Below are 25,284 nucleotides of genomic sequence, written 5' to 3' on the forward strand. Positions count from 1 at the left end.
ATAACTGACAACAATCATTTAAGCGTTTGAATTTAAGTATATTTTTGAGTACCCGAGGTACGTTTAAGTAGTACCCGAGCCGACAATGACCAATCGAGCAGTAAGTAAGGTGAAGGTGACTGTGACTAACAATAGGACAACATCCGCTCATTAAACGGAGTTTTTGTATTACCTTGTTCATTAGGTAGCTTATACGCAGACCTGGCATGTGACTGCATAGTTACTTAAAGAGACCGTCAACCACATATGACGAAAAAGTTCTAAAATACTGTATTTTTTGACAATTATTAGTTTATATTGATTAAAATATCATGACTGGTATATTACATTACTTGAAAAAATTTCATATTTTCAGGATATTCGGTAATAAAATATTTCTCGATGTGAAATCGAAAGTACATCGCCAAAATAGGTGACATAACGATAAACACACTATACATAATGTAAGTAGATTGATCAATTTATATATAAAATATATACAATTCACCACTCATGCACAATTTGCATTTCTGGGTTTACCATGTGACAATCAGATGATCAATCTACTTGTGTTATTTATAGTTAACTGGTAGTTACCTGGTACCTGTACCCAGTAATATTTATTACCGAATATACTGAAAATATGGAAACTTACCAACTTTTTTAAAGTTGACAGTCCCTTTAAGTTAAAATGAATAAATTGGGAAAACAATAACAATCCAACTTTGTAGCTTTGTTTGCATTATGTTCTGATGAACCCTGATTGACCACCAGATGACCTGGTCTTGAGGTATTCACTGCAGTAACATCCAGTGGGAAAGTACCTGCTTGTAAAACATCTGATAAGACAGACTTTCAATTGGTCCAGGGACCTATACAAAGGTCCCTGATTGGTCAAATTGCACCGGAAGTTTTCTGTTTGAAAACAAGCTGGGTTTCTGCAACTGACTCTGAACTAAATTTTAGGAATAATTAAGCAACATTAGGGCTTATAATTGTATTGTTTAAATGTATTGAAATACTGACACCATGAAGTATTGTGTGTTGATAACAATGTGTGATTACTTCAATGTGGAAACAATAAGTTTGTTGGTGGCACATGTTACACTGATATGGTCTCAGTGTTCAGCACTGTCTGTTTTTTGGAATACTGAAGACTAACAGCTGGTAAAGGTTTGTATTTTCAATTCTGCATCCCTTTTTTATGTAGTTTATTGAAGTTTAAATAATTATTATAATATAGCGTTATCATATTTATGTATAATTGTCCCTGGGAAATGTACATGTACAAGTTAAAAATGTAATGCAATTTTAAGAAAAAACAACACAATTTGAAACATAAATTATAAAAATACAAATGAAAAGCAAAAACAAAAATAGATAAAAATATGAATGAAAAAGTGTAAATGTTGTGTACAGTGAATTATTATGGCTGTATTTAATGCTTTATATAATGTCATCTTAAGTTAAACTGTATGTCTGGTCATTATACTGAACACTGATTGCTTTTCCTCATATTTAATGAGAACTTTTATATTTAAATTAGCAGTCCCTGCCCTTTTAAATCCAAGCTGCTGCGGAGCCTTGGATAAGATAAAAAGTTTTAATTAGCCATTGATTCGAAATTACAGTGTTTGAAATAGTTCAAATGTAGTTGTACTAAATATCAATTTGTATTTTAGATTAATGTTTTGTCAAAGGATTGGGGAGGAAGAATGCTGGTGGAGTTACATTTTCAATCAATGACCTTAATAATGTAGAAACACTAGAAACATTTACGCCTGGATTTTTTATTTACGCCTGGATTGATAAATTTACGCCTGGATTTGTAAATTTATGCCAGGCTGTATACGCCTGGATTTTACATAATTACGTCCGCTACTTTAAGCCTGGTTTTTAAAATTGACGCCTGGTTTTAAAACCAGCTCATTTGCATAATCCACCATATTATGCCAGGTTAACATGTCCTTTACGCCAGGTTTACGTGTCCTATACGCCTGGTATGCAAGTCTTTTACACCTGGTTTTCTGATGAAAACCAGCTGGTTTTTGCTAAATTTACGCCTTCAAACCAGGCGGCTGATTTCGTACAGACACCTACTCCCAGGCTGTCCTGGTTTTATGCTGGTTGCAAAAGCCATTTTCACTTTGCTTTTTATGCGGGGAAAGGGTTAAGAGTCAATATATCCATAAGCTTATCAGCTTGAGAAAAGCCTATTGCTTAAGTAATCATAATTTATATTAAATCACTCATTGTACTGTGAACTTAATGCTATGCAAATGTTATGATATATTGACAATATGGAAAAAATTGTATTATGTTTTCTTTATTCAGTGTTACTATGCAAAGGCATACCATGCACTCTTATACCCCCACTAAGTGCCCAGTCCTTTCTGTGTCAAATTATTTTCTTAATCCACGAATCAATACGGGATTTATTTACATGTATATTGGGTTTTATTCTGGATGATCTACCGGTATTTCATTTGCAGTTCATAGTTTGTGTAAAAGAATGACTTACTTGAACTAAGAAAATTGTTATTAACAAATCTGCATTCGACTTTAAAGATGTATTACAGGGGTTCATAAATTTGTCAAAACAAAATGATAGGGATTTATAAACCAGGTGGATAAAGAGAAGGTTTTAATGTGAAGAAACACTTTAAATTTTTAAGTTAACTTTTACAGTTAAAACACAAAGATACACTCAAAACCATGTGTCCGTCCGTAAGTTCGTAGCCATATCTTGGAAGTCCTTTGGCGAATTTCATTGAAACTTCAGGTATGAGTATATGGATAAGAGGATGATTCACGCCAAATGGCATCATACATCATCTGTTAATAACAGAGTTATGGCTCTTTGTATCTTGAAACAATGCTTTTTTGAGTGTCAAATATAACACTTTTGTGTCCAGAAGCTTATTGGCGGGGGATATCAATTCAATGACTTTGCTTGTTGTCCCCTAACGGTGAAACCGGAGGGGATTTTTGGTTTGCGCTCTGTCTGTCAGTCCATAACGCTTTTCTGGATCCTGCGATAACTTTAAAAGTTCTTCATATTTTTTCTGTACTGTAAAAATACTGCTGTAAGTTATCCTAAAACTGTAACTTTACCACATTTTAGCAAAAAAACAAAATATCCGTAAGTAAAGCTAAAACTCTAATCAATATACTTAAGTTATTATGCCCCCCTTGGAAGAAGAGGGGGTATATTGTTTTGCTGGATATTGTCTGTCGGTCTGTCTGTAGAGCAGTTTATTTTGGATCAATAACTTGTGAGCAGATTTACGAATTGGCTTGATACTTTCCATGTGCATTGGCCTTTGCCAGTAGATGACCCATATTAAAATTGGGGCCATTAGGTCAAAGGCCAACATTCACACTAAGTGTGAACATTGTTTGCAATCAAAAACTTGTGAAGAGAGGGACCGATTGGCTTGATACTTCACATGTGAATTGGTGTTGGACAGTTGATGTCCCCTTTAGAAATTGGGGCCAATAGGTCAAGGTCACTGTCACACTAAGTGTGAAATCATTTCTGATCAATAACTTGTCAACTGCTTCACAAATTGACTGAATACTTCCCATGTGCATTGGCTTTGGACAGTAGGTAGCCCATATTCAAATGTGTGTCATAATGTCAAAGGTCAAGGTCAATGTCGCAATAAGTTATGAAAATCATGTCTGATCAATAACGTGTAAATGAATTTACCGATAGGATTGATACTTCACATGTGCATTTGCCATGGACAGTAGATGACCCCTATTGAAATTTGGGTCACAAGTTCGAACGTAAAGGTAACTGTGACATTAAGTATTAAATTGGTTTCCATTTGATATGTCATCAAAGGCTTTAGTGATGGGCCTCATACTTTTCAGATGCATTGACCTTTAACAGTAGATAGTCATTGACATTTAGGTCAATGATCAAAGTTACTGTGACATTGAATGTGAAAATCATGTCCGATTGATAATGCGTGAGGGGATTGACCAATTGGCCTGTTTTTTTAGCTCGGCGGTTTCGGAGAAAACCTGAGGTATTGTCATAGCCAGCTCGTTGTCCGACGTCCGCCGTCAGTCGTCCGCGGTCTGCGTCGTGCTAAAACTTTAACATTTTGTTAAGGTTTTGAACATTGGCTCTAAAATCAAATTGCTTCCACCTACAACTTTGAAACTTAATATGTACATGCACCTTGATGAGTTCTACAGGCCACACTCATTTTTGGGTCACTAGGTCAAAGGTCAAGGTCACTGTGACCTTTAAAATATAAAAAATAAATTCTGACAAGCTTTCTTTTATTCAAAACTGCACCCGTAGCCGAGCGTCTGGCACCCGTTATGCGGTGCTCTTGTTACAGATAAATTGGCCTCTATGAATTTTCATAGAAAATCAGCAACCATGTACTCCACCATGGCGCCTGATACATTGCCAGATGTATTTGCCTTGGTCATTATATGACTTAAGGGTGTGTCGCCTGCAACAGAAATACCATAGCTTAAGTCTTCAACTAAAAACTTATTTAAGTGGCTAAGTCACACTTATATGATAAGATTAACTCTTATGGTCAGTTTTTTGCAAAAAATCCTGTGTTGAAGCCCTGTTTTGGGGGGGCATCCGTCTCCAACTGCGGAGCTCTTGTTTAGTTATTGAGAAACAACAAAATGATCATGAACATAATTTATGATTGTTGATGGTTTTATTTTTTACAGTTACTAAATAAATTAACAGCAAGGAAGATAATTATTATGTTATGTCTAGATATATTTTCCAGACCATAAACCAAAATGAAATAAAATGATTGGATATGATTGTTTTTCGGCGTTAGCTGTATATGCCAGCTTTTCACCTTACCTGACCTTTGTAACTGTCCAATAAAATTCAAATAAAATTTCCCGCGGCTAGTTCAGAATGAATACAATTCAGTTATCCCATAGGCTGATATGAGCATACCATCAGAACATTGGAAACATGTCCGCGTCTTTGTAACACCGTTTTACTGCGTGTTCAGCATGAAACAATTTTATCTCTAATGAAAAGGCTTAATAGATAGAACAATATTACACTCAATCTCGACATCAATACAGTTTGTGCGTCCACCTTTTATTTTCAGAGGCAACAGCCTTTTTACTTAAAGGCTATGTTCTCATTTTAGTACTGACTTTCATATTCCTATCAACGTGTTAACATGTAAAAGTATAAAAAGCAGTGGAAGCGTGGCCTCACTTTAATGCATTGCATTTCAACCCGCGAGTTATCAGGGTTTATTTACAGGTCATCGCTGCGTCCGAAGACGCTTATGTGCTGACCTGAGTTTGTGGCCAGTTTGTTATATAATATAGACCCTATCCGTGAACTAGGTGAACTGAGATTTTCTTTAGACCACAAAAGATGTTAAATGAAGATATTCAGCGATATAATTATGGTATGTCAATAATAGATTCTTTATGTGTTTTCAACAATACCATGATAAATATTATTTTTAATTAATTTAACAAGAATTATTCCACCATATTGCCTAATGTATTATTGGCATGAGCGCGATGATTCTCGATACTGTTAATAATCGAATCAAAAAGCAATGCCCGACAAACCACTAAAACAGGTTTGTTCGAAGAACGCGCGTATAAATATTTAAAATATGTACGGATACTTCGCGTGTGGCCGGTTGACTCATATGTTTAAATTTCACTTCCATTCTTCATTTGGTTTTCTGTTTTGTATCTATAGGTTTATGACCAGCAATATGTAATTATGTAAAATAAGCCGCGAAAACTCCGCATAACATCCCGTATTGCGTGTGATCCAGCTAAGAACTGCACAGAAAAAGACATTCGCTATCCTTGGTCTCATTTTTTGAACTCTTTACCTTTCACAAACTCAAACCACAATCAACGCCGTATATCTTTTTTAAAGATATTTCTTGTTTATTTTATTTAAATGATTCAAGAATATGTTTGTTCTTAAAGATATGCATTAAATAATGAAATTATCCTGGACACTCTTTATCACACAAATTATGTAGTAATTTAACGCAGGATAATTTGTGTGTACAAATATGAATCTCTGATAAAACAAATGTACAATATATTTATGTAGCAAATACAGCTCCATAGAAAATGACATCAATTAGAATGTTACCTTCAATGTTATAAGACAGGTCAATTCACTTTGACAATCCTGCAATAATGAGTAAAAAAGAATTCAGTTAACAAAATCATGACGTTAATCACAGTCACGCTGAATGGGTCAAGTTCCCCCGGGTACTACTTCCCCGTACCCCGGGTACTTTGAAGTATACTTCACCGTACACCGATTTTCAAATGATACTTTTGGGTACCCGGTATACTTACAGGTACCCCATTCCAAATTAAAAAGAATCGTACCCCAAAAATTTTTTGTACTCAAAATTTTCGTACCCACATTTTGTTTCGTACCCAATTTTTTTCGTTTTTGAAAATCAGTGTACGGTGAAGTATACTTCAAAGTACCCGGGGTATGGCAAAGCAGTTCCCAGGGGAAACTTAACCCATTCAGCCATACTTACGTTATGAAAAGTGACTGCATTGTGATGGTACAATTTATTTTGTATAAGATCTATAAACAAATGATTGGAAACAAGTATAAATGAACTAAAAAAAAATTACTTAAACTGTGAAATGTAAAACGATAAATTAAACATTTTGTTTTTTTATTAACGTTTCATCCTCTGAATATAAGCAATCCCAGCTTCCACATCATCAGCCTTGTTCTCGATTTGTTTTATCAAGGTAGACAAATCTCATACAACTCCTTATTGGGAATGTGAAAAGGATCCTTTAAAAAATATGTTTTCTTGAGCTATAATTATTATAGCTATTATCTAATTATAATGATTTAAAAGTACTACGTGTGCATGTCTCCCACAGTGTTCACTGCATACAAATGAAGAGTTTGTATATTTATATATAAGTATTTGTCCAAAATAGCGTTCATATATGGTTGCAAATGACTACCCATGCAGTGCTTAAAGCACTTGTTTTTTCTACATAATTAACGAAATAGAAACGGGTTCCTTTGTATGAAATGATCTAAATGTCCTCAACTTGTAATACGATATGTATTCATGCATTGTTTTTACATGTGTGAAAATAGAATCATTATAAAAGCCATTAGTTTTTTTTCCATTTTGTGGTTTAACAGAGAATGATTAGCAAGTACAGTTATCATGGTACATTATGTTACTGGGATTATGTCATTTTAACATGTCATGGATTGGTGTTTTGTAATGCATTTATAGGACTAAATCATGGACATTGTTCAATTTGCAATGTACCTGAACAACCTGTTGACTTTGTGCATTATAAATTGTAGCTGTCCTTTGTTTTGATATTTTTAAGCAATAGCAAAAAAATGACTTAACAATTTTCTAAAAAAGACTACCTGCATTGAAACTAATTTTGAGGCGTCTTTATATGCCCTCAATATAGTAAAAAAGGACCAATATGATCTGTCACATGATTACTTGGACCTCAGATTTGTTAATTGGCTTTCTACTGTTAAAGGGACTAGTCCGTCTTTTGTTAGATAACATAATAAAAGACATATATGATCTCCAAAAATTTATTTTATTTGCTAGCTAGTGACTCATGCATTGCCTTAAAGCGGGTTTATACGATTTTGTCAAATAAAAATGAATTTATATAAACTGTGTAAAAAAACTTATTATATTTATCTTTCAATATAAAATAAAATAAAAGTTCAGAAAAACATATGTCGAAAAATGCTAAATAAGCCAGATATTTAATTCTGAAATCGAAAACGGCTGTACAGTCGAATTCGCCAGCATGTATATCATGCATGTATGATATGAATCTTAACTTAGTTTAACGGTTCATTTTAAATTTCTGCAACGATATATATTCATACGACACACGAACACTAACTCTGGTCCTAATAAAAAGACGAATGCTTCGGTTATTGTAGGAAAATATGTTCGTCAGAATCGACTCGGGGAGCTAATCTGTCTTTGCTGCATTATTATGAAATTCGTATTAAATGTATAATTGTTCTTGCCTATTTTGTGTTATTGTTACATATTTTATCAATTTATTACAATTTAACACAAATAAAAAATCGTATATACCCGCTTTAATATTAGAAATATTCTTCACAAAAATATATTTATGTGTTAACTTTTAACCGAACCAAACAACATTGATAATGTTTTCCAGGCAATCAAAACATTCTCGAAGAGATTAATGGGACAATAGACTTCAGCTATGTGAGAATTCTGAAGATGATGTACGCGCAGGACGACGTGGTGCGACTGCTTGCAGGTTCAGCCTTGGCTGCCTTTGCATACAACAACATCAGCCAACAGAAAGAGATTGCAGAGCAGGGCGGGGTCAGATTCAGCTGCTTCGTTCCATTCCTGCAGTCTTCTGACGAGTATTACAGGTGCAATGCAGCCTTTCAGGTGAGATTTAATGTATTGTGGAATTATGACAATAAAACCTTGGATTTTTTTTTAATAATTTAAAATTATGGTATTTAGTAAAATTTGACAGAATCAATTTGTTTTGAGAAATGACTGTCAATAAATTTTTGTATGTTATTAAGTGACGTGGTATATTAGAAATTATTGTTTCTTATAGAAAGGAGATTCTAACTCCAGATATTTAATGTCTTATTAACCTAAATATCCTATTCAGACCACTTAAAAAGTGAAAATAGAACACATACAGTACCGTTGCAATTATCAAATTGGCACTTTTGACACTGGCTTTCTAAGGATCTTTGTGTTTTTAAGGCGGGCTTTGTGCTTCTTATTTTGATGACTGTAGTTGGTGCGCAAAATCATCTTTTTCCACATCTATATAATGCCTGTATAGGTGGTGGTACTGTCTCGAATAATACCGGATGAAGAGCAAGCGTTGTCGTCGGCGACAGGTATCAAACTTCTGGTGGACCTTCTGCAGGACTCCCAGTCTGACCAGATATTGGCGCTAGCAGCTGATTGTATAGCCAGACTCGCGCACACTAGAGCTGGTAAGACATGGAAGCCTTTCAACTAGTATAGTCTTCCACTTTAGCATAACAATTGCCTATAGGTTTTGTATTTAAGATTCAAAAAGGCAATTGTTTAGATTTTAATGGATATCGTTAGCACAATGCAACAGAGAGAGCCCCACTGGTGGATCATTTACAATCTCTTTCTAAAAGACTTCAATCAGAGCTCCAGATAAGAGGCGTATCTGCGTATTTACGCATTGAAAAAATAAAAAAACGCATTAAAAATAGGCCTAGTACGTATCAAAACGCAATACAAATCCATGTACGTATTTTAAATCGATAAAAGTGCGTAACCGGTTTAACCAATAATCCAGTTGAGTTTTTAGTGTAAGTTAACATTTAAATCAAAAGTAAGTCAATCAAAATGAGCTTGTAATAAAAATGGCGGCCCATCATGTCTGTGGATCAAAAAAGGGACGTTTTAAGCAACCAGCGGCTCTTGCGGGAATATTTTTAAAGAAAGTCTGTTCATATCGTAATTTTAAATTCATTCTGTTTGCATTTAATTATATAAATAACAACTAATAATATTTCTAGATTAAACACGCCATTCACTTAGTCAGTTTTCTATGGAAATGGAAAATACCCCTATATATTCCTTAATACACTTTATGGCAGAAACAAAGGAGTAAAATACGCTTTAACAATAATATCAGGGGGTGAAATACCCTTTAGACTAAATCCTTATCTGGAGCTCTGACTTCAATGATATCTTAGGATTCTTCATAGTAAATGGAAGTGGCAGCCTTTATAAAAGCTTTAGATGTGACATAAAAAACACCAAACTACTTTTATGTTTGCATTAGTCTGGATCATTGTGTATGTCATTGTAAACTACTTAACTAGTTATTTTTATTGTCCCCTACCATTTTCACCGGAGGGGACTTATGGTTTGCGCTCTGTGTGTCTGTTTGTGAGTCTGTCTGTCTGTCTGTCTAACTTTAAAAGATCTTCATATTTTTTATGAAACTTGAAACATGGTCAGATGGCAATATAGAGGTTATGCACGTCTTTTCATTTTGTTCCTACGTCAAGAATTCTGGTTGCTAGGGCAACAAATATATATATATAAATCTGACAATGGTGGAGCCGGTAGGGGACATATATTGCTTTGCAATAGTCTTGTTTCTAATTATTTCTTATTTCCTATGATCCCACAATCAATGACAATCAAGCATTTGTAACAAAAAAAGTCTCTTTCAATAACCACATGATGCAAATGTTTATGTTTTCTGTCTCATTTTGAGAGCTATTTTTATATCTTTGTTACCACAGAAGGCATATGCTGTAAAAATAATACTCAAATATGATGTTTTATATTCCAGATATATGGAGTTGTTGATGCTTGTACATGTACTTTAAAGAAATTAACAGAATGAGGAAACAGAAGTTTAATGATAAAAGAATTAAGCCACATGTGAAATCAGATACATTTCAAATTTAGTCATCTTACATCTTAATATTGTACTGCTGTATATGCTAATTTATAACAAAATGTATGCACTATTAATGGAGTTTAAAAGATTTGCATACACATACAATTACTTTAATGCGTTTATTTCTTGCATTTTAACCTGAATTTTTTTTATAGTTATAATATCAATATATTTATGATGCACCAGGTGTGCCGTCTGCAATAATTGCCATCAAGGCTATAGACTACCTGACAAAGCTGCTGCTATCTGAGGCGGAACAAGTTCGAGGCTGCGCGGCCATCGCCCTTGGTTACCTGTCTCATAACCACGCTGCTGAGAGACAGCTCCTAAACAAGTGAGTGAGCACTGACCATAATATTATTAACCCTTTACCACTCAGAAGAAAAGAGAAAATTGCTATTTGAAAACAGCATAAAACCAGAACAGCCTGCAAGAAACTTGCAGTCTGTTCAGGTCTTTATGCTGTTTGCTGCTCAACAGTATCTAAGGGTTGGACAGTAAGCCTTTAAACTTGAATCTAGTAAGAAAGGTCTTAAATTAAATGTAACTTTCTGAGAGACAACAAATTCGTAAAAATATGTATCTTATAGGGGTATTCCACTATGACCAGATTCCCCATGATTTGTCCCGATTTCCAATATTTTGAGGTCTGGGACATTCGTAGCTCAATCGGCGAAGGTACTAGCTCATTCGTAGCTAGTCATTGGCCAGTCGTAAGTGATTCCTGCAACTCGTGAGCTCCCGAAAAATCGTCGCCAGATTTTAAACGTGTTTAAAATTTGGCCAGGACCTCCAAGACTGAATTTGATCGCAGTTGACTCGTAACAGCGTCGAAGTGCGTTCTTTGGGCGTGGTAATAGAATCGTAGGTAATTTGAGACTCAATCAGGAAATCGGTGATCACGTGATCTGTCTACGAATCAGCTACGACTTTGTCAAGACTCTCACTAGTTCACCCCGAGTGAGTTGCGAGCCCGCTAAGATTCTCACGATTTAGATCAAGACTCTCACGAGTTCACCCAGAGTGAGTTGCGAGCCCGCTAAGATTCTCGGGATTAAGATCAATATCAATAGATATTGGCGCCTAATTCATGGGTGCGTTCGGTGACTGATCTGCATCGTTAGTAGTACAATCGCAGTAGATTCTTACACATCGTAGTGAAGTCGCGACCCTTTTCGGAAGACTTCAACCGCACCCCACGATTTGTCGCAACTCAATCATACCAGTGTCGGAACTGAATCGTAGACTTCACGAGTCTTCCCGATTCAATAAATGTGATAAAATGTAGGGAATCGTGGGCTTGTTTTTTCGTAGTGGAATTGGGCCATAAGTTGTAATGGGTTTAAGCATAGAAGATGAGCCTGTTCCTAGAAAACTGGGCTTAATGTCCATGATTAGCCTATGCAGCCTGCGCAGGCTTATCAGGAATGACACTTAACGCACATGACTGTATTAAGCCCAATTTTCCCAGTACAAATCTCATATTGTATTTTATAAGTCACAATCGAATTTAAAGAGGGTTATATAGAAGATCCTATTTTGTCTGATTTGTTGGTAGTTCTGTTAGTCTGCATAAAATGTTAATAGTTAAGCGAACTAATTCCACATTTGTATTGTGCTTAAATGGAAAATCATTAAAATAAAGAAAATATGTGAATGACACTTTTCTTTACCAGTGATCCTGTGTTATTTTCCATCTCTTACAAGGCTGTGTTTTGGTTTTAGTATATTTTGTAACGCAGGTATTTGTTTTCTATAAATATGTCAGTGAGATGCATTTGAGAATAAAAAATGAGTTGTTTAATTGTTACTTTCCATGCAACATAAAAAAGTATGTCCTAAACTTTAAAAGCTAGTAATACCCCTGCAAACAAAGTTTGACAAGGGCTTCATTGAAGTCAATCTGTCTGTTGGTCTGTCCAAATAAACTGTTACACGATTTTCGGAGCAAACAACTTCTACAATCTCAAGTGATCAAACTGAAACTTTAACCCTTTACCACATAGATATGTATTTCAACGCATTTGTAGTCCCTTAAAAAAGTTATAATCAATTTATAACCTTTCTTACTAGATTCAAGTTGTAAAGGTTTCATTTCCAACCCTTAGTTACTGATGAGCAGCAAAAGGCATAAAACCTGAACAGACTGGGAGTTACAAGCAGGCTGTTCTGGTTTTATGCTGTTGGCTCATAGCCATTTTCACTTTGCTTCTGAGTGGGAAAGGGTTAAGTGATTGAATGGAACTTCACATATTTCATCCCCTTGAAGTGTTGATCTACAAGACACAATTTGCACGCGCAGCTATTCATTTATGCTTGAGTTACACCCTCTTTGAATTAGCCACAGGCACGGCTTCTAAACGCCTGTGACAAAGTGGTCAGCCCTCATTTTAACTTGTAGAGCACTTGCCTAAATAATTACATAGTCATTGTAATGTTTTCTTGCCTTCTTTTCATTTTACCTCTTTGCATGCTGGGAAATTTGTCGTCTGCTGAAATGTTGTCTGCTGAATTTCTAAAATTAGCATTTTCTTTGATTTTTTTCAAAGAATACTATCAGAATAGCAAACAGTTTGGATCCAGATGAGACGCCACGTTCTGTCATCTGGATCCAAACTGTTTGCAAAGGCCTTCAAAATTCGGTTCCAGCACTGAAAGAGTTACTAGCCCCTTTCTTTAGACATCTGGGAAAGTCTGAGGACTGCTCAGTTTCCTTTGTTATTTGAGACAAAAAATATTTGTTAGATTTTCATCCAAATTATTTTCACTTGATATTTGTTTATATGAAATTCATTTATAAATGTCCTGCAGAGCTCAAAATCATTGTTCATTTACAGGTGGACAACTCTTGTAAATGGAAATGTTTGTTCACAAAAATTATGTTTGTTATGAGTGACCATGCTTTCCTGTATTGGTTGCCATTTACCAAGCAGTTATGTTCTAGGTTACAACAGTTTGCATGGTTACACTGTTTAAACTAGTAAAAAATTTATTTGCAAGAAAATTAACTTAAACTTTGCAGACTCCCATCATAGTGGACTCTTTCTTGCATAATTGTAGGAAATTGTTTAAATTTAAAACATGCATAATTATTGCATATTAAACATTGTTCAGTCTTATGTAACATTTCTAAGGGCATTGGAATGAAACATGATTTCTTTTGAGTAAAATTCACCACAAGCATTTTGTAAATGTATAGCAACATATTCATTCTTGAAAATACAGGGAAATTGTTACAAACATATAAGTTATCATAATATACGGTACTTACAGATGCAGAACCGACCAGGTCCTGATGAAGATTTTGAAGCATTATACAAAGAACAAGGTGTCCCGGTCCTTCATTGAAGGATGGAAACACTACAAGAAAATAGGCCTCCCACCCATAAGGTAAGCGCCAGGGCCAGCATTTACCCTCTCCTGCGCATTAGCAAATCAAAAATGACTTTATGAAACTGTCATAAAACTGGACCATACTGAGAGTAACTTAAAGACTGCACATTTCTTAGCCTGCAAGAAATGTGCCGGCTGTTCAGGTTTTATGCTGTTTGCTGCTCATGAGTGTCTTACATTTACAAATGCAGCCTTTAGTACTAGAATCTATAAAGAAAGGTTTTCAGTTAAATGTCATTATCTAATGGACTACATATTGATACAAATTTGTTTCTGCGCAGTTAAAAGGGTTAAACAAAGTGGAGCAGGATTGATTTACTCCCAGCTATTGTCACAAAACTTCTAAAATCGTAAGCAATGAAAGTTCTATAAACGGTTGCAATTCAGAAAATCTAAATTATCTAAGTGTAGACAGTTGAGAATAAAAAAGCAGAAATACCTAAATAGTGAAACAAAGAAATTATTAATGATCATGATTATGTCATTGTGTCCACAATGCTCTTTTAAATAATCCATGAGGGCTTGAATAACAATTTGCTTTGGTCTCACTCTTGTGTTCTTGACAACAATTGGATTATTACTGATACAATGTATCCATGTTTAATTGAACATTAGACATATGTATTATTTAATTGATCATAAGACATAATTGTGTACTGTGAAACCATTATATATCGTCAGGCATTAATTTTCGTATATTTCGTCAGTCGACTGATTGACGAATTCAAGATCCTAACGAACAATAATGTCCCATATTTGAACAAATTAAGACTGAATTACCAAAGGCATGAGGCACTAAAATCCAACGTAATCCACGCATACATACTCTGTCTGTTACGTAATCAAAATAAATCCGGGTTTGCCGCAAACGGGTGTAGATTACACAGTGTACTTAACTGACACGTGACATTACTCTAAAACGCGAAAGCAGTACAGCTGTATCGACTGCGTTGACTTCGTTTAGGTTGATTTATAAAGATAATCGCTAATTGTTAACAACTTTATTACCCATTGTGTGTAGTGTGTTTTTCAGTGTTGTTGCAGAAGATTATACAGCCTCCACGCACCGAATTAGATCCGGATCAAAGACAATAAACAAAATTAAAAGATGGTGATGTATATATTTACCATATACATTCTCCGCATTGATTACAAATAAATACAGAACATTTTGATTTGTGTTTGGTTGTTTGCCTTCAACTACAATACAGGTGTAAAAATAGCCTGTGCTTCGTTTTATGGGCTATTGATCTTTTTAATCATCGACATCTTTTGCAAGTTTTACGATACATGTTTCAAATGTTTGTTACTTTTAGCAATTGAAAACGTAACAGGTAAAGAGAAATTAGCAATCATGACGATTAGTTCCATCCAAAAGTAGGGAAATTGTTTTCAAAAATTAAGTTTTATTTTTGCGCGATTTCCAGGAAATCCCCGTAAAGCACGTGTTTCGAATGACTGGGTATGACGCAATTAAACATTTCTTTGTATCCTATTGCATTCAATCAAATTTAAACTCACTCGTCCATTGGTTGTTACAATTAAATCTGAACTTTGCCCTATGAAACCGCTGCCCCATAATGCACTGTTAATTTTACACTTCCGTAAATTATTGTACTTAAAGTGATCAAATATTTACAATGCTAAACTCTTGAAACTTTATTGAAAACTGACCAAACAGTGTGCTGACACATTTTATCCAATAATCTTCGCACCTTCTCTAATTTTCGCCGATAAAGGTAAGATTGTTATTAGTTTGGCCATGATAATTAGTAAAACATTAAAATGGACATATAAAGGTCTAGAAATAGAAATTGTTAACAATTTTAATAACCTTGGAATTGTCATGTCAAGCGGCGGATCTTTTGCGTCCGCAACAAATACATTGTATGGCAAAGCTTTAAAAGCGATGCATTCTTTGTTCACTCTCACAAAAGACATGAACGTACCTATACATATCATGTTAAATTTATTTAACGCATATGTATCATCAATTTTAAACTATAACTGTGAGGTATGGGGATTTATGAAAGCGGAAAACATTGAGCGCGTCCATCGTAAATTTTGTAAAAGAATATTGAATGTTAAGATGTCAACAAACTCATTATCGCTATATGCCGAAGTTGGTCGATTCCCCTTGTATTTAGACAGATATGTCAGGATCGTGAAATACTTTTTGAAATTATATACTGTAAAAGAGGGTTATTGTATTCTTAAACACATTTTATTATCACAGAGATTAGAAATTGAACGCAAAAATAACACAAACAATTGGTCATCAAAAGTACGGGACATTCTAAACGAAACCGGTTTTAACGATGTATGGCTATTCCCCGAATCTGTGAACTCTAATCAATTAATATCGCTACTTAAAACCAGATGACGAGACCAGTATATCACTAACTGGAATACAAGTATCACCTCATCTAGTTCAATGATTTTATATAAAGAATTGAAACCAATATTCGAAAGATCTGCGTATCTTGATATTGTTGAAAATAAAAAACATAGGAATATTATTGCTAAATTATGTTTGTCGTCTCACAAATTATTAATTGAAACGGGTAGACACCAGAACATTGTCAGAGATCAACACAAATGTGTTTTATGCAACCTCAATGATATCGAGGATGAATATCACTTTGTTATTAAATGTCCTTATTATGCCGATATAAGGAATACATTAATTCCAAAGTATTACAGATCACGACCTAGTATGTTCAAGTTTATCGAACTACTTAATTGTTCAAACAAAATAGTGTTAAGAAAACTTGCCATTTTTTGTTTAAAATGCTTTAAGTTACGAGAAGATGTGCTATATGTGTAGTATAAATGATATATCTTCCACAAAGACAATAAGCTTAGAATAATGTTATATTTGTAACAATTATTAAATTTCGTGTTAACATTACATGATCACTTTGTATTAACCCCATCCAGGTGACATTCTCACTAAAACATGTTGTATGTCATTACTTTTTAAATTGATCTTTCCTCAAAAGGATGTATGTTTTGTATATAATTGTCACGCATGCTGTTATTGCATATGTATGTTTATGGCGATGAGCTGTATGCTTAAGCTAAAATAAAATGTTCTGTTCTGTTCTGATAATAAATGAATAGGACCAATTGGCAACTGGCTTCACTGTTTTAAACCCGGGTTTCAAAAACTCGTAAACGGTTATTCGGTCCCACTAATCCGCTAATCATGATAATGATACACTAATGGGGGCAAATTACTGGTCACCTGATAACAAAAGACTAGTATATTGACATGTGACAAACAGGCCCCACCACCTGCAAGTGAATATCAAGTGTCCTTCCTCTTTCCCCACTACGATTTTTTGGCAACCGTGATATATTTCGGACAAACAAATCAGATATTGACTGAAGCATTTTTTTTCAATTGGCGAATTTAAGTGCTGACGAAAACGTCATTTTTATAAAAATGACGAAATTTCGTGCTGGCGAAAATAAATGATTTCACAGTATTATTTTAAACAAAATATTAACTTTGTTTCACCCATGTACAGTGCAAAAAAACATTTTGTCTTGCACCCTCACCTTTGTGTCCAACCACCAGGTCATATGTTTCCAAATTGTCATCTCAAAAATGGCAATATAAAGAATACATGGTTGGTGCCGAGATGGAGAAAGTTTATCCGGTGAGGCCCTATTTTTCGTTTTTGGGTCGAACCTGATAAACTTTCTCCATCTCGGCACCAACCATGTATTTGATTTATTGTGCCTCATGCCGTTGACACATTTTATCAAAGACAAATGATAAATTGACATAACAATATAATTATTCTTGTCGAGCCTCCTACATGTAAACAACATTCCAGACGACCAAATAACTACCGATTGTGTCACGTAAAAAATGGTTCCAATTTAAACTGTTCCTTTTAATACTTTCCTATTGAAAATATGAGAATAAATAAAAAAACAATCGAGAATATGATATTTTTCTCTTGGTCTACAATTATGATAGCAGCTGATATTGGTAAAATACTACACCCTTGTGTAGTGTATTGGAAAGGTTACACTCAACTATGTGTCACAGCGTGTGTAGGAATACACTACTTCCTGTTGACCGGAGATAGGAACATTTATTCGACCCTGCTTTATTAGGTCAATGTTTGCAACAGAGGCATTATAAATAAATTTGGTGAGCTCTTTAACTCTTTCAGTGCGGGAACCGAATTTTGAAGGCCTTTGCAAACAGTTTGGATCCAGATGAACGTGGCGTCTCATCAGGATCCAAACTGTTTGCTATTCTGATAGCATTCTTTGAAAAAAATCGAAGAAAATGCTATTTTTAGAAATTGAGCAGACAACATTTTAGCAGACGACAAATTTCCCAGCATGCAACGGGCTAAAAACAGGGCCTAATGCGTGTGCATTAAGTGCTGTCCCAGCTAAGCCTGCGCAGGTGTATAAGGGACAACACTTTCTACTTAAATGGATTTTTTTGGTAAAAGGAAATCTTTTCTAAATGAAAATTGAGTCTAGGATGGAAGTGTTATCCCTTATAAGTCTGCGTAGACTGCACAGACTAATCTGGGACAGCACACGCTAAGATGGGACAGAAATTTATGCACATGCATAAAGCCATGTTTGCTCAAAGTGCAGCTAAATTCATTGAAGATTATTTGGCTGATTTCTTTGGAATATTTTTTGTTCACCATTATTTCTATAGTGTAACATCAAATTAGTCATTATTTGAACATCAATATTTCTCTGCTATATGTATTTTTATTTCGTATTCACTTAATTATACTTTTATAATATAGAAATTATTTCTTATACGTACTTACTAAATGTTATGATACACATAGCGAGGGAAGGAACAATCTGGTAAGCATGCAAACTGATGACGAGGGACCCCCATCAACTCCCGTCAGTGGAATTAGCCTCGTAGACTCGAGCTCAAAAGGCAGCAATCTAAGAACGTCTTCATCAAACCTGAACCTTGAAGAGGCACCATTGACTGACCGAACTTCAAGGTTTGTAGTATATTGGAAGCACCAGGGAATGTGGTGTTTATTAAAACAAAATGTAATGAAGTTGCAAGTTTCTAGCAAGGTTGTATATATTATGAAAGAGTCAATTTCTGTTTAGATCCTGAGGCTAGTAATACATCACTTCAAATAAAAATTTGACATTCGAATCATCCTCAGAAATTTATTCTTTATATTTAACATGTGGTTAAAGAATATTTGAGTCGCGTTTTGAGAAACCTGGCCTAATGCATGTGCGTAAAGTGTTGTTCCAGATTAGCCTGTGCAGTCCGCACAGGCTAATCAGGGACAACACTTTTTGCCTTAACTGACTTTTTGTGTAGAAGAGACTTCCTTTGAATGAAAAATACCATAAAAGCAGAAAGTGTTATCCGCATAGGCTAATCAGGGATGACACTACGCACATGCATTAAGCCCCATTTTCTCAGAATGCGTCTCATTTAATTCTATACCTGGTTTTCATTAAAGACAAAAGTCTTCAGTGAAGGGGATGAGTGATCTACTTGTAATGTTAGCATGAACTTTGCTCAAGAGGTTTTTAGTCAAATTTTATTGAAAAGAAATGGCTTTTTTTAGCACTTTTATAATATGTATTTTTTTTTTTAATATATATATATATATATATAACTGGTTGTAATGCATGTGCTTAAAGTGTCACTAAGATAAGCCTGTGCAGCAGGCTAATCAGGGATGACACCTTCCTCCTTTGCTTGATTTTTGCGTGGAAGAGACTCTTTAAACAGAAAAATGTATTAAAGCCAAAAGTGTGTGCCTGACAGGCTTATGTGGGATGACACTTTAAATACATGCGTTAAGCCCAGTTTTCTCAGAACATGGCTCATATGTGTCTGCTAGGATGTCACAGCGTTCTCGAGCCCGCAGTACCAGTCAGCTGTCCCTTGTGGATGGGGATGCAGCAAGAACCAGTCAGGCCAGCAGGCACTCCATCATACAGACTGAACTACAAGTACCTGCTATTGATGTCTCCATGCAAGGGGAGATGACTGGAACAGCCGAGGCATGAAAACAGGGGAGCGAGTGCAGTGGTAATAGCCACAGAAGAAGACTCTAAGGACAGAAACAACAAATGTGTCTTGTTCTGACAAAACTGGGCATAATGCATGTGCGTAAAGTGTCATCCCAGATTAGCCTGTGCAGTCTGCACAGGCTAATCTGGGACGACACTTTACGCACATGAATTAAGCCCAGTTTTCTCAGAACAAGACACAAATTATGATTAGAGGAAGAGTAATTTGAAATGTTACTTTTTTTAATTATACTATCAACTGATATAAAGATAATTTGGTGAGCATTGAACAACTTTTTAGAGAAGAAACCTAAAAACTTGTATTGACACAACCCAAATGTGTTAACTTGTTTTCATTCATTTATTTTTTATAATTGGAAAGAATGGAACTATTTTTAAGAGAACACAATTGTTTACTTAAAACCTATAATAGCAGGCAGATATCACCATCAGAATGCATGGAAAATTAAGATTAAGCAAAGTTGAAGCAAAACATATATAACTCAGCAAACTTTTTAAATAAAGGTTAGACGTTCACAATAAAAGGAAGAGAGTATAAATGATTTTCTAGTATTAGTGTATTTGCATATGTATATGTTTATCAGACAATTTATTTCTTGGCGTCACATAGCATTCAAGACAATGAAGACGGTTACATTTATCAATCAATTATATCCTATATAGTTATACATGCTTTAACACTTAGTTTTAAAGATTAATTATATTAATTTAACAGTAACTATTATTACATGTATGAGAAGGGTGTGATCAAGAATAACATTAGCGAGATAGTTTGAAGTGTATTGTATGAAAACTACATTTTAGAATTAATTTTTTAGTTTGGCATGCAAATTACAGTTTACAGCTATGTGAAAATGTAGTACACAAAAACTAGTAATATTATACCGATAAGGTTTTAATGAAATGATGCCAAGTTTTATACTTTTGGACTTAAGAATGAGGATTCACCATGGACATTACTACTTGTGGAATTGGATGTGTCATTGGGTATATATTTATTGTCCTTACTGGGACACCCTCATTTTCCTATATTGACTTCGCTGTAAAAAGGGTATTGTTGAGATTCAGGAAGTTATATCTTTGTTACATGTGAAGAGATCAGCGTAATTTTTTACCAGGTTTCAGAAGGAAAAAACTGCTTATTAGATTGGTGACTGTTTGCAGGCGGGCGGAACAATTCTAATTGAGCTTGTCCGGGCCATAACTATGTTGTTCATTGTGAGATTTTAAAATCATTTGTCACATTTGTTCACCATCATTGGACAGTGTGATCAATTCCTTCAATATTTAGTATGTTTATACCTCACATTAACATCTACACTTTAATGGGGTCAAAGGTCATGTTGGTCAAGGTCAGGGCTACATTTGCTATTCCTGTTAAATGATTGTGTCCTTAGCAAAGGGAAATAATTAGCATACTTGAATTAATCTTTGGTTGTTTCCTCCCTTTTTATTATAAATATATTTTTTTGAAAACCTGGTTTTGTGACAATTTTGTCACTTTTCTAGTATTGGAAATTCAGCTTCATTCCATTTAAATCAACCATGCAATAAACTGTACTTGAGGTACATTCTTTAAGGGTTTTTAAAGGTTATAGACTTAACACATCTCAAAATTAAAACCATTAGTTTTATTATGAGTAATTTGTATGGTCCAAAAAACTTTTTGTGCAGTATAGTATGAGTAATTTGTATGGTCACCAAAACATTTTTGGGCGGTATAGTACGAGTAGTTTGTATGGTCACCAAAACATTTTTAGACGGTATTAAAACTAGTTAAAACTTTGTTCACAAGTCTTGCCATTTTTCTGTGCTTTTCCTGACTATTACGAGTACTTGGTTTCAGCTGTAGAGGTTTTAACTTTGTAAAAGTGTATGCTTTAAATGAGACAGTCTTTCACTTGCATGACCACATTTAAATCGTCAAAAGTCACCCCAAAATGTCAAAGTTTAATATTGGCAAAGGATGAAAAAACAATTTTCCATGACACATGTTAATGTCTAAACTCGGCAATTAGTTAATTGTAAAAGGTCAATGTTGCACAAATTCCAGTACACAAATATAAATGCTCACACATCCAGTACGAAAGTGATCATAGTATCATTAATTCGTTTATTCAGTCCCGAGCCCACTTAAACCTTAGGCCACATTAAATTAAGGAGATGTTTGCTGGATTTGACCCACTTTTAAATCGTAAAGTGAAAAATATATAAATTTATCCAGTGTCCAATTCTCCCCGGAGCAAATACTTTTTCACTTAGCGATTTTTATATATTTTTAGCTGCTTTTCATGTCTGTCCATTCTATATATTTTACAACATGAGCATTTTTTTATTTTTTTTAACTTCAAATATTAATTTTTTATTTTCTCGTCTTTTTCCAGTAAAGTTCATTTTGTTCTAAACAAGTCACTGCTTCAAAGCTTTTGAGCGTGGTTTTTTTTCATGCTTTATACTGGTCAAATAACACTTGTATAAGTGAATCAAACACAAAGTGTTGCGCACATCTTTAACATGAACGTGTTTTATGAAAGGAACAGTTTCCAATAAACTTTATTTTTAATTATATATTTCATACATGACATGACACAACCAATTAACATGCCATTAGTAATTGACAAGACATTTGCTTTGTGACACCGATTATTTTGTTTAGTTTAAAGGGACCTTTTCACGTTTTGGTAATTTGACAAAATTGAAAACAATTGTTTCAAATGTGCAAATTTTTGTTGAAAGTATGATATTTGCAAGGAAACAGTAATACTGAATGCTTACCATGCTCTAAAATATCGATTATACAAATATTTTGACTATTAAAAAACATGTAAATTATAAAGCATTACAAACTCGAAACAATTGAATTATTTCGAGATTTCTTTTGTTATCATATATTTTGTGACATTATAAGGATTGCTGATATAAAGTATAAAATACTGTATTCACTACATGAGCATGCAAGGATGGCCTAGAAGTTTACGTGTTAGACTTTTACTCCGGGTGTCAGTGGTTTCATCCCAGCTGAGGATTACTTTTTATGGCCCTGAAGGAGGGCATATAGTTATGGCACTGTCTGTCTGTTCGTCTGTCACATTTTGCTTTAGGTTTCGAAAAATGCTCATAACTTCTATGTCGCTCCAGATGTAACCTTCATATTTGGTATTCATGGGTATATGGACAAGGCCTTTCCATACGCACAAACAGTTTGACTCCTGTGACCTTGACCTTTAACTTAGGGTTAGCGTTTAGGTTTGGAAATCTGCGTTTAGGTTTCGAAAAATACTCATAACTAAAATCAAAGCGTTTTTCGTGGACATATGTCATCCGATGGAGACAGCTCTTGTTTTTATTTCTTTAATTTTCTTCTTGTATTGTACTTGAGCTATTTAGTTCCAATGTTTTCATTCATCAATTTCAAGAATTAAATGACAAACTTCAATACATGCCAAAATCTGTGAAAAGGTCCCTTTAAGATTGACTTCATGATGACAAATTATTTACACAGTCATGTCCAGTGTTACAAATATTTAAATTCAAGTTTTAAAGTTGTAATTCAAATTTATCTTTATTTAGAGTAGTTTCAAACAGAGATTTGATAATCATATTACAGAAAGTTAATAATACATAAAGCATACCGTAATAATGTAGACTTGTTTTGATCAGTTTATTTGCATGGCTGACGTTTCCCATAAACAAATTGATTAGTTTAGTGAAAACTTTATCTAACATTTGCTACATACCTATTATACATTATGTAGAATAATATGTAGATTGTTTTTGTTTCTTTACTTGAATTATCAATATGTGCCAAGACTCTTATGTTGAAAACATTAAAAACACCTTTAGAAACAAACCATCTAAGGTGTCAGGTATTTGTTCATTTTAATGGTTGAATTGTTTGCAAGTGTGGCAGTCATGCATGCAGTATATTTAAAATAGGATATGATTAAAGCATTTGAATATTATTTAATACAAATAAATGATATTAACGCAAACTTAAGTGCAACAGAAGCTTCCATTGTCTAACAATATTAATTAACAACTCAAGTTATTATTTTATTAGTGACAACTTAATGTCTTGAACAATAGACAAACTTCCCAAACCAAAATCGCAAGCTCTTTTAACATGCTTGCGGCAAGCTTGTCGCAAGCTTGCGGCAAGCTTGCCAAGGAAGCTTGCGCAAGCTTAGAATTGGAACCTCGCAGCAAGCTTGCGCAAGCTTGCTGCTAATTCTTGTTTTGCAAGCTTGCGCAAGCTTGCGATTCATTAAGCTTGCGCAAGCTTAGAATTGGAACCTCGCAGCAAGCTTGCGCGAGCTTGCGCAAGCTTGTGCAAGCTGGCTGATGATGTTTATTTGCAAGCTCGCGCAAGCTTGTGCAAGCTTGCAGATTCCATAGAATAGTACTTTCAAGTTTGTTCAACCTTCCAATCAGAAAAAAGTAAAGAGTACAAATGAACAATTTATATTTTACAGTTTATATAACATAGTATATACATATCTACATAATTGACACATTTGAACATTTCAACAAGTTAGTGCCCTTCTAGCATTTGCACATTTACTGTTAATTATGTCGTTGAAAGCTGAATCGGACAGGCACAGTGTACCATTGTCTTTTTTAAATGCATTTAACACAAAATGTTTCACAGCCTGTGTGGCAACACAAGGCAAACATGTTGTTGATATTAGAGTATTATTGGCCTTCCAAGACCCATTGGTGCTGGACTTTGCAAGTTGTTCCCAGCTGAAAAGGACATCCAGCAGAGCAATTGTTAACTTTTGTTGATATAGGCTCCAGCATGCCGTTCTTGTGAAAGTTGCCTCTGAGTAATGTACACTTCGTGTTCTGGATGAAGGTGAACCTTTTAAACACCAGAGCTCTGAAAAAAAGAGAAATCAATACCACTGAAATGTATATAATGTTATTATTTTTTATATCCTTTTATTTCAATAAATGTGACTGCAACCATAATTAGCAGGAAGCAATTTTATGAGTTAAAATATTAAACGATTAATTGATATGTTTCATAATGATGCTCTGAGGAATCTGCTATTCTGCTTTTTTTATGAAACTCATTTCAAGTTGAAAATTAGCTTTACAGTTCAGGGCTAACAGTTTATTTGTAAAAACAGGGTATAAGCATGTTATAGCATAGTGATATTATTATTTACTTGTGATAAAAGAAAACCTGATAATTTCTACATGACTAGATCATGACATGAAATTGATATGCTACAGAAATCAACAAATATCCGCTTTTAAACAAAAATGTAGGTCAGCTTTGAATTGGTATTTTAACAGATAAGGTCAATGTCATTTGGCAATTTTCAGTTTCAATTTTTTAATATATTCTGT

General features: G+C 34.4%; 1 protein-coding gene across 1 annotated transcript in view; it reads left to right on the forward strand.

Moving 5' to 3' along the window:
- Positions 1-20,030, forward strand: part of LOC127856074 (ankyrin and armadillo repeat-containing protein-like) — a 35,432-nt gene extending 15,402 nt beyond the window's left edge. The window contains exons 3-8 of the mRNA XM_052392063.1: positions 8,191-8,435; positions 8,851-9,007; positions 10,654-10,801; positions 13,741-13,857; positions 18,699-18,866; positions 19,737-20,030. Coding sequence (XP_052248023.1) covers positions 8,191-8,435; positions 8,851-9,007; positions 10,654-10,801; positions 13,741-13,857; positions 18,699-18,866; positions 19,737-19,905 — 1,004 coding nt within the window. The 3' untranslated portion in view covers positions 19,906-20,030. The remainder of the gene's footprint in view (positions 1-8,190; positions 8,436-8,850; positions 9,008-10,653; positions 10,802-13,740; positions 13,858-18,698; positions 18,867-19,736) is intronic.
- Positions 20,031-25,284: the final 5,254 nt, after the last annotated feature.

The sequence above is a fragment of the Dreissena polymorpha genome, chromosome 13, assembly GCF_020536995.1.
Source record: "Dreissena polymorpha isolate Duluth1 chromosome 13, UMN_Dpol_1.0, whole genome shotgun sequence".
Lineage (NCBI taxonomy): Eukaryota > Metazoa > Mollusca > Bivalvia > Myida > Dreissenidae > Dreissena > Dreissena polymorpha.